The sequence below is a fragment of the Triturus cristatus genome, chromosome 4_2, assembly GCF_964204655.1.
Source record: "Triturus cristatus chromosome 4_2, aTriCri1.1, whole genome shotgun sequence".
Taxonomy (NCBI): Eukaryota; Metazoa; Chordata; class Amphibia; order Caudata; family Salamandridae; genus Triturus; species Triturus cristatus.
This window is the reverse complement of record NC_140586.1, coordinates 630,158,642-630,178,468: the sequence shown is the minus strand read 5'-3', so window position 1 is coordinate 630,178,468 and position 19,827 is coordinate 630,158,642. Positions and strand designations below refer to the sequence as shown.

General features: G+C 51.0%; 1 protein-coding gene across 1 annotated transcript in view; it reads right to left on the bottom strand.

Moving 5' to 3' along the window:
• Positions 1–19,827, bottom strand: part of RPE65 (retinoid isomerohydrolase RPE65) — a 186,857-nt gene that overhangs the window by 12,418 nt on the left and 154,612 nt on the right. Inside the window, exons 11-13 of the mRNA XM_085602298.1 lie at positions 5,752–5,866; positions 5,572–5,666; positions 5,358–5,469 (exon numbers count right to left, since the gene is read on the bottom strand). Of these exons, the coding sequence (XP_085458424.1) occupies positions 5,358–5,469; positions 5,572–5,666; positions 5,752–5,866 (322 nt within the window). The remainder of the gene's footprint in view (positions 1–5,357; positions 5,470–5,571; positions 5,667–5,751; positions 5,867–19,827) is intronic.

The window sequence follows — 19,827 nt, the reverse complement described above, 5'->3', positions numbered from 1 at the left end:
TTTGTTAAGTAGTTTTTGAGATATTAAAGGGCAAAACATATAGATATCTAGGGACACGGACCCTTGCAGTGGACTCGTGGATCCACAGTCCCTGTGCTGACATCTGATTGGGTGCCAACACTTCTACCAGGAAGTGTTGGCAGCCATCTTGGGACTCGGCTTGAAAAAATGTAAAAAATAAAGAAAAAGGGGGCAGGGTAGAAATACCCTGACCTCCAGGAGTGGTGGTGAGGTACCACTGGGGATAAAAAGCATTTTAAAAATGCAATTTTGGTGCAAATTTGCAGGTGGATCCACGGCAAAATTGAGAAAAAAAAGACCCGCTGTCTTCCGTGCGTCTTTTTTACAGGAAGCCCCCGGATGAGCCTAATCCTGGGGGCATGTAAGAAAAAAAAAAAGGGGTGTGTGCATGGGTCCCTGCTTCTAGGGTTTATAAAATCCTGGGAACCACAACCTCCCTGGGGTATTAATGATAAATTATGCGGGGGCTCCCACGGACCCCCTCAGGGACCTCCACCTCCCTGGGGCTTTTTGTTAGAAGCATGTGGAGGGCCATGTGGACCCCATGCAGCCCTGGGGGCTGCTACCTCCCCGGGGCTTCACTTATAGTTGATGCAGGGTCTGCACGGACCCCCCTGTAGCCCCAGGTACCGCTACCTCCCCGAGGCTTTTGTCAATTCAAATGCGCGGGCCCTGGGGACCACCACCCTCCCCAGGCCCGGCTTCTGCTATGGCCCGGGGTGCCCACCCCTGGGACATATCCGTTTGCAATGGCTTGGCAGAAGCTTTACCGCTCCCTCCAAGCCATAGCAAACTGTGCTCCACTTCTAGCAAGCGAGAACATAAAAAACTCTTGCTTGCTAGAAGTGAAGCACGATTGCTTTGACAGAGGGAGCTGCATGTTCAGCAGCTCTCTCTGTCAAAGCAGTGCCGGCTCCCGCAGGAGACAGGGAGCCAGCAGGGACTGCGGGGGCCTTCAGGCTTTCCCCGCGATCCCCATTTGTGGAGAGTGGGTGCACCCAGTAAAGCCTGGGGGATAGGGTCCCGGGCCAAAATTGGCCCAGGAGGGGTGCTGCGCCGCCCTTCCCTTTTTTACTTAATTTCTTAATTAAATAACAATGTGGGCCCCTTAGGGGATGGGATCCCCAGGGTCGAATTCAAGCGAAAAAAGTTTTTTTTAAAGTCAACAGAGGCCCCGTCCCCTTTCACCACCACTCTACTGCCCCGCCTCCTGTCACTCTAGTAGTTGAGGGATGAAGTCCCCTTGGATGCTGAGGTTCCTGGGGGCCATCAACCCCTCCTGTTACCTCCAGTAAGTCCCACAGAGCATAATTGCGGAGGGGTCTTTAGAGGCCATGCCCCCTTTCACCACCACTCTGTAAACACGCCTCCTGGCACACATCTAGTTGGGAGATGAAGTCACCTTGGCTCCTAAGGGTCCTTGGGAGCCAACTACCCCTCCTGTTACCTCCAGTAAGTCCCACAGAGCGAGACTGCTGAGAGGACTTCGGAGGCCATGACCCCTTTCTCCAGCACTCTGCAAATGCACTTCCTGGTGCACTGCTGTTTGGAGGATGATGTTCCCTTGGCTCCTTAGGGTCCAACTACCCCTCCTGTTACCTCTAGTAAGCCGCAAACAGCAGGATTGCAGAGTTTATCAGATGTGATGCCCTCTGTCCCTACCACTCTTCAAACAGGGCTCTTGGCACATTACTGGTTGGAGGATATAATCCGCTTAGATGTTAAGGGTCATTGGGGGCCAAGAACCCCTCCTGTCACCTCCAGTAAGTCCCACACAGCACAATTTCTGAGAGCTGATCAGAGGCCCCACCTCCTTTCTCCACCACTCTGTAAATGCACATCCTGGCGCACTACCAGTTAGAGGATGAAGCCCTGTTGGATGCTGAGGGTCCTTGGGGGCCAACGAGCCCTCCTGTTACCTCCAGTAAGTCCGACACAACTGGATTTTTTAGAGCTGGTTGGAGGCCCTAACTTTTTTTTTCCAAAACTCTGCAAACGTAACTACTAGTTAAAAACCCATTGAAATTTACTGACAAAAAACAAAGGTTACAGGGCCGTTATTGTGAGGCTCAGATTTCACTCATACAAAACCATAGAAATTCAGCAGTTACAGTTACCTGAGCCAACTATAACTTACGTCCCCACAATGCACTGCTTATGGCCTCACATATTACAGATGGTCAACCCCCACGTTTGCTTAACCTGATGAACACCAACTCTAAAAATGTAATTCTTTTTATATGGTTATTTGGTACTCCCGAGAGACGAATGCTAGGGCCCATGGTAATGCCATGGGACCACAGGGGGAAGGGCCTGACCTTGGGACAAACTTGCACTTTTTTTTTTTACCTGCGAGGGGGGCCGTTTCACAGTGGGGCACCCTACCCAAAAGGGCCAGGGGGTCAAAGTACCCTTACCCTGCTCTCTTATACCGTACATGGAAACAGAGTCTTGAAATGTCTGTTAACACATGTGTTTTGATGATGCTGCCAACCAATGAGATCACTCAGTACTGCAGGACTGGACCGATCCAATGGTACCAAGACATCCGACTGGGGAAAGAAATTAGCCCCCACGACCAATCAGAATGCTTGACTTTTCTTTTTTACATTTGCAGTACCACTGGATTACAGACGAACCATTGGTCCAAATAACACTAATTTTGTGTACCTTAATTATTTCTCAAAAAATGCTTAACAGATTTACACCAAATAACAAAAAGCTCGCTTTCTGAGTAAAGATTTAGCTTTCTGTCAAATGCGGTGTAAATCAGTTTAACCACCTTTTCAGAATCATTGTCTAAAATTCCTACAGGGAATTGCATCGGGGAAAATGTGTTTTGGGACCCTAACTTTTTCACTGCCCCGCTTGACAATCATCGGAAACCTTCCAGCAAGTTGCTGAGGTGGATGATTTTTGTCAGGGGGGAGTTTTTTCCACATTTCATATAAATATATATATATGTATTTAAATGAAATTTTGAAAAACCTCCCCCAAACAAAAATCATCCATGTATATGTATATATATATATATATATATATATGTATGTATGTATGTATGTATGTGTGTGTGTGTGTGTGTGTATATATATATATATATATTAAAAAAAAATATATATATATATATATACACATATTATACATTATAGATTTTACACGCATAAAACCATAGAAATTCATCAGTTATAGTTATACTTATCTCAAGAAACTATCATTTGCGCCCCTGCTATGCTCCGCTTTCTCATCAATCATTTTATTGCAAATGTTGCAGTTACATTATGATTGATGTCATAGAAGATGTCATTACTGATGTAATATGTGGGGTAAGCAGCAGTGCATGGCGAAGACGCAAGTTATCGTTACCGTAGGGCCTTCTGCCGTGCTCAGCGGGGGTCGGCAGGAGCTGTCAGAGCTCCTGTTAAGCGAAAGAAAACATCAATGTCGCAAAGCTGGATACCTCAGTACATAGGGGGCCAGCCCCGGGGCGGGGAGCGTCCCCCAGGGCCATTATTGGCACCAAGCAACCCCTCACAGTGCTTTGCTCTACTTAGAGCTCTAAGTAGAGCGAAACACTATGTCAAAGGTTGCTTTTAGTCATTTCAGGTTGGCTTGGTTGTTATTTTACCAGTTCAAAGCTGTACTACTGTGCCTGAAGTAATAAATGGCTTATGTCATTTACAGATCGGCAGGGACAGCACTGTGCTTTGTTAGTCCTATGCTTAAAGACTTTGCTGTAGATTTCTATCTTGGAGTGGATGGCACTATGCTAATCCTATAATTAAAGATTTTGATAGAAAAGCAGACATTTGAGGTGAGCAGATCTAGAGTGTCCCTTGTGTTGAGGGTGCTCTATACAGGAGCTGCTTTCCACCTAAACTTGAGAACTACCCAGAGATCTCTGCTTCTTTTCTGCATAATTTATTAATCACTCTATGCCTGAAAGGATATTGTTTTGAGATATATATTTATTACCTGCTGGTGGTCGCCAGTAGGTAGTTAGGACCTAGTTTCCATAGGAAGAGTGTTTTTTCATTTGCCAATAACTTTGGCGTCGCTTGACAAATCCTTGTGAAATTTTCTACACTTGTATACGCTCACTTCATCTGCTGTCTTGAAAGTTTCGTGGTGATCCGTCAAGCAGGGGCTGAGAAAAAGGGGAAATACCAAAAAGCGTTTTCCCCATGTTAATTCCAATAGGAACTTTAGAAACGGTTACAGTCCGAACTGCTAAACGGAATTACACCAACTTTGGCAAAAAGGTGAATATTGGTCCAGGGAAGTTCCTTTTTCTGATTTGGTGTAAATCCATTCAGTCATTGCAGAGTTATTAAAAGAAATTCAAAATTTTATATATAAGGACGCAAATGCTCAGCGAACCCTTGCGATCTTGTGCTGAGATCTGATTGGCTGCCAACACTTCAAACCAGAAAGTGTTGGCAGCCATCTTGGGACTCGTCCCCACAAAAAAAGTTTTTAAAAAAAGAGAAGGGGGAAGGGTAGGAATACCCAGGCCCCTTAGGCCTCTTGGGGGTAGAGGGGGTTCCAGCAGGGCAAAAAAAAGTATGTATTTTTATTTTGGTGTTACGTTGAATTGGTGGTTCTTTACTAATAGACACAGCGGCTCGGTTCAATCCTGGGAAAGCCGGCTCGCGCTCTCTAGCGCAGTGAAGTTGAGGCCTCATCTTATTGATGTTTTACCCCATAGAGAAGTTAAGAAAGGCGCCAATCAATTAGGCAAAAAACGGGCTGACTACGGCCCATTACGCGTGCCCGTTCTCAATCCTTCTAATTTACGCTGTTTCTTTGTTTGCCTCAAATTTAAGCCCATTAGAATCTATTTGATAAGCATTTCACAATGTAGGAATCCACAGCCCGAGAGTCATCCCTAAGTTTATAGTTTCTTACTGGGAAGGATTGGCAGGTATCAAGAGAAAAAGCTTTTATTGGTTGAGCGGTTCAGTTTTCCCAGGCTTTGGCGGTGTGCAAGCGGCTGTAAACAGTCAGCTTTCTCAGACCCATGGTTGAGCTAAGCACTCAATGTTACGCTTAACTTCTACCTCACGTCCTCATCCTGGGTATTTCGCCATCTGGAAATTAAATAAATCCGTTTTTTTCCAAAATAAGCTGCAGTTGCAATCAACTGTGATGTACAGCACTTAGAAACAGCAGAAGCAGGACATGAAGCACTATGTTAAATAATGTTAGAATAATTTTTGCTGGGAGTGAGCAATCTTTCTTTTGTGTCGATGTTGACTTATTTTTGTGTTTTGTCAACAGACCTAAAAACCGGTTATGGAAAATGCATTTAAATTATGCCAAATAAGAAGACATTTTACCATCATCCTCTTCAATCGCATCTGGTTGGGAAACAAAGATGGGTTCTGAAGGGTATGAATCTGGTTCCTGCCATACCCAGCTCTCCTTTGTTTTAACATTCAGCTTAGAAAGCTGCAAATGAACAGAAGGTAAAGGTGTCAGGAGTCATGATACCTTGTATTATTTTATTAGACAACAAATCGCCCCCAATATTATATTCTTCTGTAAACTGACCCTGTCTGGAACAAAGTGATTCAATCCGAGGCCATATGCAAAGGTGTAATCCTTGCCCCCGTACTTCTTGTAGTTAATCTGTGGAAACTCAAAGGCTGAAAAGTAAAAGGGAAACACAGTGATTATTTTCACAGTTTTCACCATCTTGTCTTGATTTTACATACATTTCACAATAGTTACCTAGGCGGGGTCCTGAGAAGAGAACTTCCGGTTCTAACCAGATGGTTTCATCACTGCGTAGAATTGCTGTGGCTGTTGTGTAAGGCAAGTTGACTAGATTTTTGCCTGTGTCAACCTAGAAAAAACATACAACTGTAAGAACCATATTAAAACATTTTCAAGTAAATTCACTTGATTGGTGCACACTTTCAACTTGCATTGCTTGCCCAGTTTAATTTACGTTCTGTGGCCGCCCCAAGGGCATTCCACCTGCAGTTTAGGTGAACATAAGATGGTTCCCACAAAGTGTGCAGTTATATTGCATAGCAGTAAAGTGGCTTCAATTGGTTATTTAATGGATAGTTGAAGTGCGCAAGCTATAAACTCTTCCGCACAGTGGCATAACGCAAAATGACGGCGCCCCCTGCAGAATGTGGTGAGGGGCCCTCGAGTCTTGTATAGCTTACAGATATTCATTGCCTTGGTTGAATAGGGGGCCTCCTGTGCTGCAAAGGCCTGTGTTATGCCCTGCCTGAGGAGGAGACAGACTGTAGACTCAAGAGCATGGATACTCACTGACATATGTCTTGCGCCAAATACAGACGGACTTTCAAATGTATATGATTATTCACGAAGTACACATTTAGGTATAATGGATCTAAAGGGGAGGAAATGTGCATGTTCATTGGTTGCAGCAAATGCCTGATTTAATGTGCCCCTAGAGTATGATCTGCTAGTATCCGTCCTGTACATCACAATGTATGCAGGGATCCAGAAAAATACATAGCCTGATTGGATCATTAAATGTTTCTCTTAAAAGAAATGGGGAGTATTTTCAAGTACTGGGCGAAGGGGAGTTGCTAATGTATCTTCCTTAAAAGGAGGAAGGAATGATATCAGGTTGTGAGGGAGAAAGGTGGAAGAGATTCTTGCATGACTCCTCTGGCTGCAAAGCACAGTGAAGAAAGGCACAGCACGCCAGAACCCGCCCCTGTTCCGAAGGATAAAACTCCAGCGAATTAAATAAAACATGAGAAAGTGGCAGAGAATGCAACATTGGAGCAGCATGCAACTGCAAGAAACCGATTGGAGAGAGCATCTAGTGACGTTGGAGGCTACCTATGTACCCAACAATTTTTTAGAATCTCTTTGGGAAAATATGCTCTCTCTGTTCAGGGGCCTGGTAGCCAGAACAACAGATAGGTCTGAAGGAATGGTGACTGGGCATAATAGTATCACAAGCATCAAGCATGGGGCGAGTTGTGGCTACATTTGTTTCGAAAGTCGTGCAAGGAGAACTAACCAAGTGAACTGAATAGGTAGTAGGCACCGGAAAACGAATAACCAGCAGGAAACAGTGGGGCTTGACGCTACTTCATGTTTTATAGGTGGGACCCAGTAAGAGTCCTTTTTCTCCAGCTGATGAAAGCACATCTGAGTGACAGAAACTAGGAGGCGCGATAGTAAAGAAGCGCCAAGTTTGCTCTATGGAAATACAAAATGACACATCAGGAAGTCTTTGGTTTTTCCTGGGCTTGTGCCTGCTTTTGTAAGCTCTTGTTTAATGATAATCCACATTTCAAATGTATATCTCTGTAGCAACGATGCTTTGTTACTCCTTAATTGACGATAAACCCTTATATGTTTTGTTAGGGCAAATTAAAACGTATACGATGTATAGCAGTGAATTAGGCTCACCTATTGGATGTTTTTGAATAAGGCAACATTTCTGCTTTAATTCTTGAAAAGTTAATGTCAGGTGGTGAGAAGAGTAGGCAGGAGGGAGAACAAGTCAGTTGCACAGAGAAGTGCAAAGGTGGCTGAAAAGTTTGACATAGCCTTCCTGGAAATTTCCACTCTGAGGTTGCTGATTTGTCTGCATCCAAGTCTATTGTTCCTCTGCACGCCCTGCCGCACTATCTTTGGAATCAAGCTATACCTGGCTGATGAGACCTAATTAGGACACAACCGGTCCTGGGCTGCTTGCATTCTGGTTCAGGGATTACCTAGCCTGGCAGTTTGGGCAAGACTGTTCCGATTGCAGCAGGACGAAGGCATATTTGCATATGGCCAGGTCCAACCTGGGGTGGCATGGTGCACAAAAGAACGATGGACTGGGATGCGTCCAAGTAATTACCAGTGGCTGAGATTAATTCAAGCATTTTGTCCAGCACTTTTTTGAACACTTTAGAGTAACCTCGTCTATACAGCTGCTTTCTGCATACATTGTATGCAAGGAACGTGCGTTAGTTTACGGTTTCTGCTGTGTTTTTGCCCAGATTAGGAAGAATCATAGGAAATGTGCTTTTTTTAGGTTCTTTTTTATGCGTAATGTTTACTTCAAGATGGAAGGCGTGGCCACGCCAGATGGCTGACAGGATGAGGTCCAAGGAGGCTCTTGACCGGCCCCAGATTATCCTACAGAATCCTGCTTCTTATAGCGAGCTTTTTGCCAATTGCTCTTTGGGGGTACACCCGGCGGGTCCCGGCACCCTGGTACTGGTTCTGGTGTGCAGGTAGTGGCACGTTGGGCTACATTGCCCGGGACCCCGAGTGGATGGCCTGGAGGCCTCTGGGGGCCAGAGACTCAGCTGGGGCAGTGCTCTGGCAACCAGGGCGGGGAGAACACCCTCTGTGATCCAGAGCTGCTGAGGTAGGGGCACTTCTCCTGCGGAGTGGCGGGTCACCTCTGATGACAGAGGAGATGAAGCCTGGCAGTTGCCTGCAGGGGTCAATTGGACTGTGTGGCAGAGCCTGTGCCTTGTGGGTGCTTTTTCTCCTTTGGGCGGCCCGAGGTGCAGCGAGACCCGATGGGGCCTAGTGACTCGCTGAGACTAAGAGCTCCAGCCCAGACGAGGGCTCGGATTCTGCGGCAATATGTGTGACGCCTTCATCGGTCAGCAGCGTACTGACTCATTACCCCGAGCCGGTCTTCAAAACCTCCAGTTCGTCTTCTGTGGACTGCCCTCCAGCAACACAACAATCTACTCCCATGCCTGTGTTCTCCCCTTGTTTCGAGCAGTTGCCTCGGTGATCCTGAAGTCTACAACAACTTGGGGGCAGACTGCAGGGAGTCTCTCCCTTCAGCCCACGTTTGGCGGATGGCAGTTGAGCCACTGTATGGAGGAGTTGTAAGCGGTCCCCTGCTGTTGCTGTACCTGCGCAGGGTGAGCGCACGACCTGCTGGTCCCTAGAGGGGACCCAGAAGTGAGTGAGTGAGGCTGAGCTGGGTCTCCTTGGGCTGTGTGTTCTGGCTGCTGAGCGTCCTGAACTGATTGGGCCTACATTGGAGGCTTGGCACTTAGCTACCCCGCCAGCACGTAGTTGTCTGGGCCTTCTGGACTAGTGCATGTTGGGGCGCACTTGGGGAAAGCTGATTAGTCTTGGCTTCATTCAGCAGCCCCCCTTGGAGCTCATAAGGGACCCCGGTGTTTGCTCCTGGTGGGACTCCAGGTGCAGGGTGCATACAACGGCTGTCTTCCTGCTTGGTCATGGGGAGACATAAACAAGTGGGGGCAGCCCAGGGGAACCACATGGAGCAATATACGACCCCGTTGCCTGCTTCACAGCGTAGTACGTTGCACACCTTTGCCCGGAGAGACCAGGATGCAGAGCCGCCTGCGGAGGGTGCTACGAGGGCTACGTTGCTGGCGGCCATTTAGGGCTCTCTGTTGGCCCTAGAGAACAAAATCATGCCTGTGGCCCTTGAAGTCAATCTTCTGCGCACTGACTTCGGCATGGTTTTGGAAAAAGTCCGTCTGGCCAAGAGTTCCATTGAGGAGCTTCAAACCGAGGTGGACACTTTGTGGAAACCGGTCACTGCGGTCACGTCTCGGTCGGGGGCCCGGAGGCTAGGGTGGGGAATGCTAAGGGACGGTTGTGCCGCAATAATGTGCACCTGTTTGGGTTTCCAGAACAAAGCAAACACAAGGAGATTCCTCATGGGAACAGTCCAGCACAGGTCTTCCCTGGACCGGAAACAAGCATCCTGGGACCGGTATCAGGTTTTTACCCCTCATCAGCCAGGCTAGCTTGTATCCAGCAGCAAAGTGAGCAAGGGACCCACATCTGCAACAAGCAGAGGGAACAGCAACTAAACACTTTGTCGAGTCCTGGGTTCAAGGCACCCTCAAGCTCTCTGGATTGTCTGCCATGTTCACCACTGAGAGGGCTCACTGTGCGTTGGTGGCTCTGCCACACCCTGAGGTTCCACCGTAGGCCATTATAGCCCACATCTTAAACTACAAGGATCGTGACTGTATTCTCAGGGCAGCCAGGGACACTGACACTGCCAGGTTCAAGAACCAGAGGTATCCATTTATCCAGATTACACCAACAATGTCCACGGAAGACGTTCTTGGAGGTCAAGGCCAAGTTGCGCTCAATGGGTCTTTGCTACATGCTTTTGTACCCCGTTAGGCTGCGGGTTCTAGCAGGCAGCAAGTCACACTTTTTGGCCATCCTGATGATGTGTGGTGCTGACTGGAGTTTGGGATAAGTTCCCAGGGTTTGTGCTGACTCCTGGAGGACTGGAACCCAGAGGTCGCCCACTCTGGAGGGTTCCTACTACAGAGCAGGTGGGGGACCTAAGATTGCGGGCCGACGATCCTCAGAAATGAGTGATCCTGCCAGGGTGGAGATTCTGGACAATGGGCCTCTGGCCCTGCCGGACCGACAATCGGAGGAGGGGGGAGGGGGAGAGGGACCTTGGTATTACAGGAGGAGGTTTCGATGAAGAATGATAGTCTGACGAAGTGACATGCAATGATGTTCTAGTCTCCGCAGGTGCAGACTAATGTCCTTTCTTTTTTTTATGTAGGGGAATTTACCATGTACTTTTTCGTTCATTGCCCGCTGTATGTTGCTGGTGGGGGGTCTGCATATATGTGTTTGTTGGATTGCATAATAACGTATGGTAAGCTCTGGCTTGCTCCTATAAATGTATGTATTCTGTCTGTTGTCCAGGTTTTTGATGGGAAGCTTTCGCACACTTGTGGTAGACAATAGTTGGGGGGGGGGTGTAGGCTGTGGGTCCTGGCAGCAAGAGCTCAATTGGATTCACAGTGTTTTATCTTTGTTGATACGCTGCATATCTGGGGTGGGGATATGCTAATTGATCCCACTGATTGGGGGTGTTTGTTGGTTGTTATTGAGGTGTGGGAATCTCGAAAGTGCAGGTACTTTCTTGTTGGGCAGCTTTTCAGGTGGGATTACTGGGGCAGGTGTGAGGAGGGTTATGCCCGGGTACTTGCTATGTCTATGGCTGATGAAATCAATATTATTACGTGCAATGTTCGTGGGCTACTAGGTTACTCCACGCGGTATACGTTCCACTCGTTTCCATAAGATTCAGATTGCTTGTCTCCAGGAGACATCTCCTGATGGAGGAAATACAGAAGCTCAATAAGAAATGGAGGGGTCAACTGTTCTCTGCCTCTTACTCCTGTTATGCCAGGGGGTGGTAATCTAGGTTGCTCCTTGAGTTCCCTATAAGTACACCTATAGCAAAGCGGATTTGGAAGGGTGATATGTTCTGTTAAGGGGCAATTTAGATGACAAAGAGCTCACAAAACTCAACTTGTACGCCCCCAATGTTGACGACCGACTCTTCTTTGAAGGGATGCAGGACTTGTTAGGGGGTAGTGTGGGTACTTCAGTGATCTGGCCTGGCCACTTTGTATTTTGCATGGGGTTGAGGACCGTTGTCCCCCCACAGACGGCACTAAGCCATTAATGATGGGCGCACAGAGGAGGGCGATGCATAATCTGGGTCTCCTGGATGGGTGGTGAACATTGCACCCAGGTGGTAGTGAATACACCTGTCATTTCCGGACTCACAACACCTTCGGTCGCTTGGACAGTTTCTTGGTGGGGGGTCTGGATCATTCTCGGCAGGCTGCAGTGAAACATTTGGTCAGATTCCTCTCTGATCATGCCCGACATTGCTGACTCTGGCTTGGGGAGAATAGCAGAGTGGGTTCAGGAGGTTGCGTATGCCTTTTGAGCTCCTCACGGACGTGACTTGCAGGGTGGACTTGCAGACTGCACTGTAGAATCACCTAACTATGAACTGGGGAACTATGAATACCAATGTAATAGAATGGGAGGCAGTGGTTAGGGGAGAATGTATCAGGGCAGTCTGTCATACATGACTTTTAGCAGACATAAAAACACAGGCTGGCTGGCTGATCTCCAGAAGCAGGAGGTGCACTCAGCAGTTGTGAGACTGCTTTAGCGGTACATAGACAAATGCATTTGCTCTGGGACATTCTGGATAACACTGTCCTTAAATCCTACCATCAGGTGTTGCATAGAGAGGGAGAAGGGAAGAGGTGTGGCGCCGCGGCCAGGGCGACTGACTCCGGAATCTGGGGATCACGGTTCGATCCCCGGCGGCAGATTAGCCCAGCACCATGTGACTGGGCAATAGCTTGCTTAATCTTCCCGACGGCCCCCAGCGCCTAGAGACCCTTACGGGTGATTGTTATCTGGATTATTATTATTATTATACATCTGGTAAGCTCCTGGTATAGGTCCTGAGGCTTGAAACGGAGCTACCCCCTATCTTTCACATACGGAATGCCCGGGTCAGTTATGCACCCAGAGACAGGGAATACTATAGACCCTGCTGGATCACTTTAAATTGGTGTACAGGGCTAGTCCGCCGGACACTGAGGGAGGGACGGATAGGTTCTTGGCTGGGGTGAGACTTCTCCAGTTACGGAGGGAGGCCATGCAGGAGCTGGAGAAGAATCTTTCCTTGGAGGAGGTGGGGGCCGCTGTGAAGGCACTTAATAGATCCAAAGTCCCTCGCAGGGTGCCTGGCCGAATTCCATCATACTTAAACCTCTGTCCTCAAGGAGAAATTACTGGAGGTTTATATGAAGGCTCTGGAAAAATGGCTCCACCCACGACTATGTGAGAGGGGATGGTGTGTTTGATGTTGAAGCCCGGGTAGACCCAGCAGACCCTCCATCTACTAGCCCCTCACTATGCTTAATACACATCTTAAAGTATTGTGGAGAACACTGCCTCCTAGACTACGGGGAGTGGTCCGAGAATTAGTCCACGAGAACCAATGCAGCGTTATGCTTGCATGAAACACTACCCATAGCCTCCCTTGATTGGTCCACATGTTGCATGATTCCTTGGATGGAGACAGAGAGATGGCTCTGGTTTACCTTGATCTTGAAAAGGTGTGTGACACTGAGGAGTGGGCCTATTTAATGGCTGTACTGAAGGGCATGGGGTTTGTGCCTAGATACAATTCCTGTATACTGAGCCTTCCATGTGAATTAGGGTGGGTGGTGAACTCTCTGAAGCCTGGTCGATGGGCAGGGGTACATGTCAGGGGTGCCCTCCTTCTCCCCTTCTATTTACGCTAGCAGTCGAAACCTTTGCACTGCTGCTGCGTTGGGATCTAGGCTCTTGGGCGATAAGGGTGGGAGACACCACTCACATTATCTCCTTATATGTGGATGATGCACTGGTGTATGAGCAATCACCCGGGAATTCTGTTCCACTTTTGTTACAACTGTTGGGTTCCTCCGGTGCGATTTCAGGCCTTCGGATTAATGCCCGAAGTCGCTCCTGTTCCCCTTGGGTGAACTGATTGGGAAGGAGTTGGGCCAGTTGCCAGACATGGGTCTCCAGTGGAAATTGGAGGGGTTTCGGTATCTTGGGTGTCGTCATGCACACTGAGGCACAGAATCAGTGCAAGTATGTAGATAGAGTTCTGGCGGGCCTCGAGAACTCCATTCTACTTTGGAATAGGCTCCCTTTCTTTGTGATGGGAAGGGCGGCCGTGGCCAAAATGGTTTTCCTTCCATGCTGTTTGTACCTTGTTAAAAACTCTTTTCCCGGGGAGGAGCCTAGCGCGCATCCAAGATGGTCGCGTGAGCACAGGGCTCCCCGGACCCTCTCTGCTCCTCGGAATTTATCCTGAGAATATCCTGACGTGGCTTATGGAATCTGGGAGATAAAGACCAGCTGAGCGTATATCTCTTTTCAAAACTCAAATCGGACCTGGGAATCCTGAGTTGTCGTCGTCGGAACTTTTGGGACCCACCCGACGGAGGTGACCGGGGTGAAGGTGACCCGAGGGACCGGGCTGCAATTGAACAACAGCGGCTTCAGCGCGGTGCCAGCTGCCGATCCACCACTTTCGGTTTCGGTTTTGCACTTCAGGAGACCGGCAGGGAGGTGCGCTCGGGGTGGAGAGGTGCTTCCTGGGCCTCTGCATGAGGTTTTCTTTCATCTGCCACTAGAGCGCCTATCGCCTCGGACCCCCTATACCGACATTTTGTGGTCTTCTTGCTGGTGCCTTACACCTCTTGATTGGAGGTCCCCTCGGGTGACCGTGTTCACATGGGGGGCAAAGGGGGTCCCGAGGGCCGCAAGACCAAGGCTTCCCTCCGCGGGGGGGCAGTCCAGAGCAATAACATGGACCGCTACACCCAGGGCAGGGGGCCCTCTGGCGCTGCTGGCCTCCCCTCGGATACTGCGGAAGGAGGCGCGACCGCCACTACGGAACTATCCTTGCAGGACATTATGGGCGCCATTGATGGCATCAGGGAAACCATCGCGACGCAATATGAGGCCCTGGCCCGTAAGATTGACACTGTCGCGATCGATGTCACCCTGATCCGGGCCGACCTCTCCAAAACTAACGAGAAGGTCCAGGCTCTCGACGCACGGACCTCCACCCTCGGTGCGGATGTGTCGGATCTGCGGGCCGCGCTTGGAGACATCAGGGTGGTTAACGACCATATGGCCCGGCGGCTTGAGGACTTCGAGGGACGGGCCCGACGCAACAACATCCGCGTCATAGGTGTACCGGAGTCCTCTGACGGCCGCCCGGTTGACCTCGTGGTCGAGGAACTTATCCTGAAACAGTTGTCCTCGGCTGGCCTAAGTAAGTTCTTTGCCGTGGAGCGGGCCCATCGAGTTCCGGGCGGTCGGCCACGGCCGGGGGCCCCCCCGAGGCCTATCGTGGCCAAACTGTTCTATTACAGGGACCGCGACGCTATTCTGCAGGCCTCACGGACCCACGGCCCGGTTCGTCATGAGAACTCGACCATCAATTTTTACCCGGACTTCACGCAACTGGTCCAGAAACAACGGATGGGATTCCAAGGGGTGAAGCGTCGTCTCCGTGAGCTGGGCCTAAAGTATTCGATGCTCTACCCTGCAAAACTCCGAGTGGAACATGGGGATCGGACAGCCTTTTTTGACTCTCCTGTGGCTGCAAGTGACTGGCTGGACTCTCTGCCGGACGGAGGTGGCCGTCCCGGACCCTCTGCGGGCACCGCAGGTGATGGGTCCCCTTTAGAATGACTTTTGGTCCTTGATTTTGCCTTTTTGCACTGTACAGTCGGGTCTTATTTCATTTGCATATTGTGTTTTACCAGGACCAGTGAGGGGGGCGGGCGGGGACGGGTCCCTTACCTCCTCTGGGTTCTTTTCGTAGAATGGGGTTAGTGGGGCGACAGGCACACTGCAAGTTGGGGGGGTTTTTTGGCCCGCAGGGGTGCAGGGTGGGGGGAGTTGGTCCTGGGGTGGGGTTGGGGGGGAGGAGGGTTTGTTTTGCTGTGTGTTTTTTGTTTACAGGGCGAGGTACTGATTTTTGGCCACATTTGGGAACTGTGCTGCAGGCGGGGGGACCCTTGATCTATTGGGGGGGATGGGGGGGGACGGGTTGAGGCTTATGTCATGGAACGTCAATGGGTTGGGGGACCGTATCAAGCGGGGTGTAGTACTGCAATATTTGCGTCGTTTGACTCCTGATGTGGTGTTTCTCCAGGAGATGCATCTGGTTGGCAATGTTTGTCATGCAATGAACAGGGGGGGATACCGCCTCGTGGCCCATTCTGGTTTCACAACTGGTTCCAGGGGGGTGGGCATTCTGCTGCGAACCTCACTTCCGGTGGAGATCACTAAGATAGTCTCGGATGACAGAGGGCGCTATGTGTGTTTGATTGGGAGGTGGGAGGGGCAGCCCCTTGCCCTGGTTTCAGTTTACGTCCCCCCGGGCCTCCAGAACTCCACCTTCACTGACTTGGGTCGAATGCTGCTTGACCTTCCGGACAGCCTCCTGCTCATGGGCGGGGACTTTAATTCTGTGGTTTCGGGTGAACTGGATCGTCACCCACCAAGGACCCTCCCCGCTGCCCAGGCATGGCTGGGTGGGATGCTGGAGACCTTCGGCCTGGTGGATAGTTGGAGATTAATGCATCCGACCCAATGTCAATTCACCTTTCACTCGGGGGCGCATGGGAGTCTCTCTAGGTTAGACTACTTCCTTATGCCCGCGGCGCAGACTGGTCGGATTCGAGAGGTCAGGCACCTGGCGCGGGGTATCTCCGACCATTCTCCGCTGTGGCTTGTTTTTGACACCGGGCCGCGGTCTGCGGGGCGGATCGCTCCCATTAACCCATGGTACCTGCGAGACCCTACGACTCGTGACAGCCTGGTTAAGGCCATGGACCAATACTTCCTGGATAACGAGGGGTCGGTGTCTTCTGCAATGTCCCTGTGGGAAGCCTTTAAAACCGTGATCCACGGACACGCCCTTTCCCAGATAGTGGTGGCTAAGAGGGTCAAGAGTGAGGCAGTGGTGAGGCTGGAGACTGACATCTTGGGGCTGGAGTCGGCCTTGGAGGCGAATGTTACTCCGGACGGGCTCCATGCCCTCAGCCTGAAACAGTTTGAATATAGGTCCCTGGTCACTGACGCGGCCAAAACTATGTATAGGGAGCAGCAGGGTCGACTGTACGATGCCGGGGACAAGGCGGGAAAGTTGATCGCGTGGCTGGACAGGAAGGAGAGAGTGAATCGTGTGGTCCCGGAGTTGCGTGCTGCGGATGGTGTGTGTGTGACGGAGCCTGACGAGATTGTGGAATGTTTTGCCGACCACCTCCGGGCTGTGTACTCCCCAGTGACTGACAGGGATGAGGACGACTCTCGCCTTCTACTGAGGGATATCGCCTTGCCCTGCCTGTCCGTTGAGGACCGTGAGCGGCTGGACGCCCCCTTGTCGGTGGATGAAATAGCGACCGCGATCCGCTCCCTTCGCTCGGGCAAGGCTATGGGTCCCAACGGTCTGCCCATTGAGCTATATAAATTGCGCCCTGACAAGCTTGCGCCCTTCCTCAGTCGCATGTTCCGTGAGTCTCTGGCGGCGGGTTCCCTCCCGGCCGATCAGCGTTTGGCCACGATAGTCGTTATCCCCAAGGAGGACAAGCCGCGAGATCGCTGTACTTCTTACCGGCCTATTTCACTGCTAAATGCGGAGCCTAAGATCCTGGCGAAAGTCCTTGCCAATCGTCTGTTGAGCGTCGTGTGCGATCTGATTCATCCGGACCAATGCGGATTCATCCCGCATCGTAACACCGCTCTTAACTTGCGGCGTCTTCATGGCGCCCTTGCCAGGGCGGAGCTCCTCTCCGAACCGGCCGTGCTGGTTTCTTTGGATGCCACGATGGCTTTTGACACCATCGAGTGGCCATTCCTCTGGGCTGTCTTGGCTAAATTTGGCTTTGGGGAAGGATTTATTGGCTGGGTGAAGCTTCTGTACACGGGACCCATGGCTCAGGTGGTGGTGAACGGGCGGGTCTCTCGGCCCTTTGCCCTCGGCAGGGGCACGAGGCAGGGATGCCCGTTGTCCCCTTTGCTCTTCGCTCTCGCCCTGGAGCCACTCGCGGCTTGGCTCCGCTGGGAGCCCTCGCTTCGAGGGATCCGGTGGGCCCCGGGCTTTGAAGATCGGGTTTCGCTGTATGCGGACGATATTCTCCTATATCTCACCTCACCGCGGCAGTCGCTCAACGTCCTCTTTGACGTTCTGACTTCCTTTGGGAGTAATTCGGGTCTCACGATCAATTGGTCTAAATCCTGCGTCTATCCGATCTCCGGTGGTCCTCCACTCCTACCGCCTCGGCTTCCGATCCAGGTATCACTGAGCGGCTTTAAGTACCTGGGGATATACGTTTCGCTGGACCCGGTGGCTCGCTATGAGCTGAATCTCCTGCGTCCGCTTCGGCGATTGCGAGAGGATACGGCCCGGTGGTGCAGGCTGCCCCTGTCCCCGCTGGGTCGGGCCGCGCTGTTCAAAATGATGTCCCTTCCCAGGTTCCTCTATGCACTCCAGAATTCCTTCGACGTCATCCCAGTGGCCTACTTTCGGGAGGTAGAGAGCCTGCAGAGGAGACTGGTGTGGGACGGGCGGGCGCGTATTGCTCTTGCTAAGCTTACTCTCCCCTGGTATGACGGGGGCATCGCGCTTCCCGACATTCGCAGGTATTATTGGGCCGCGCAGCTTTCGGCCATCAACCATGCCACGTATGCGCCTGGCCTGAACCCGGCGTATGAGATGGACAAGTTCCTGCTTCCCGGCGGGGACTATAACAGGGCGCTGTACTCCCGCTCGGCTGGCCGGACCCTTACGGGTCCTACTAAGATCGCTGTGCGGACCTGGAGGACCGCCACTGCGGCCACGGGCTGGGGTGAGCGACTGACATGTGCTACTCCTTTGTTTGCCTCCGATCGCCTGGGGAGCCTCTGGACTACGAAGGGGTTTGACCAGTGGGACACGATTGGTATCAGCAAAGTGGGAGACCTGTGGCATAAGGACGCGGTTAAGACTTTCGCGGCTCTTCAGGCCGAATATGAGCTTACGGACAGGGAGTTCTTCCGCTATGCCCAGGTTCGACACGCCCTGCTCTCGGTCTTTGGAGAGGGGACCACGATCCCGGTTTCCTCGCCCCTCGAGGACCGCATACTTGACGGACATGTCCCGGACAGCACTATTTCTTTAATTTATAAGAAACTGATTAATCATCGGGCTGACCTCTTGGTGCGCCTTCGGGAGGCTTGGACGGGGGATGGGGTGGAATTGGACGACGAGGACTGGCAGTCTGCACTGTCGTCCCCCAAAGAGGTCGCCATTCCAGCCCGTCTCCGGTTGGTACAGCTTAAGATTCTTCACCGGGTGTATGTGACGGGTCCTCGCTTGGTCTCGATGGGATATTCCGACGATGGGCTCTGTAAGCGGGGTTGTGGGCTCAGTGCCACCTTTCTCCATATCCTGTGGGAGTGCCGCGAGGTGGCGGACTACTGGCGCCGGGTACATACGGTTATGGGACAGGTCACTGGGGTTGTGCTGCTGCCGGAGGTGCGTCGCTGTGTCCTGAATGTGTGGGAGCCCAATGATTATAGCGCGGCTCAGACTCGGTGGGCGGCCCTGGGGAACATGATTGCCAAGAGAGATATAGCGCAGCTTTGGGGTGCCCAGCGGCCGCCCACCGTGTCAGTATGGAAGGAGAATATGGACTGGTGTATGTTCAGGGAGAAGACTGTGTATGTTGCCCGTGGTAAGCCGGGGGCATGGGGCAGAATCTGGGGGCAATGGAATGCTTATCGCGGGGGTATCTGTACGCCCCCCCTGGTGGACACCGATATCGCCATGTCCCCCTGACCCTTGACGGTTCCGGGCACCTTTTGGAATGACTACATATGGACGTTCAGTTCCCTTGGCCCCCCCCCCCCCCGTCCCCAGCCTCCCGGTACTCCTTCCTTTCGTGTGCTGCTTAATGGTCTGACCTGGAGTTCCCCGGAGGAAGCCTGACCTGCGCCGTTTGTCTTTATGCCTCGCCTTTTGTTTTTCTTTTAGTTTTCTGTGTTTGTTTGATCTAAGTCTCCTGTGCCTCTAGAACTATCCGGACTCACTACGGGGCCGACCCCCGGGAACCGACTGCAGCTTTGATAAATGTATATTTCATTCTGTACTTAGCGGCCGGCCCTGGTGGTTGTAGGCCCGTGCTTGTAATCGAATTATTGTTCAATAAAAACTTAAAAAAAAAAAAAAAACTCTTTTCCCGTGGAGAGACCATTTTTTTCCGCAGGCTTAATAGCCGGCTGGTGACTCCCATGTCAGCGGGTAAATGCAGCAGGGTGGCACTTGCTATACTCAAGAGGGACTTGGAGGATGGAGGCTGCTGTCCCAGACATACAGTTTTACTAGCACGCTGCACGTTTGCAGCATGCTGCCAGATGGCTTACAGAGTCTGACAATTGGGAGAAACGGTTGCTGAAATCTGAGAT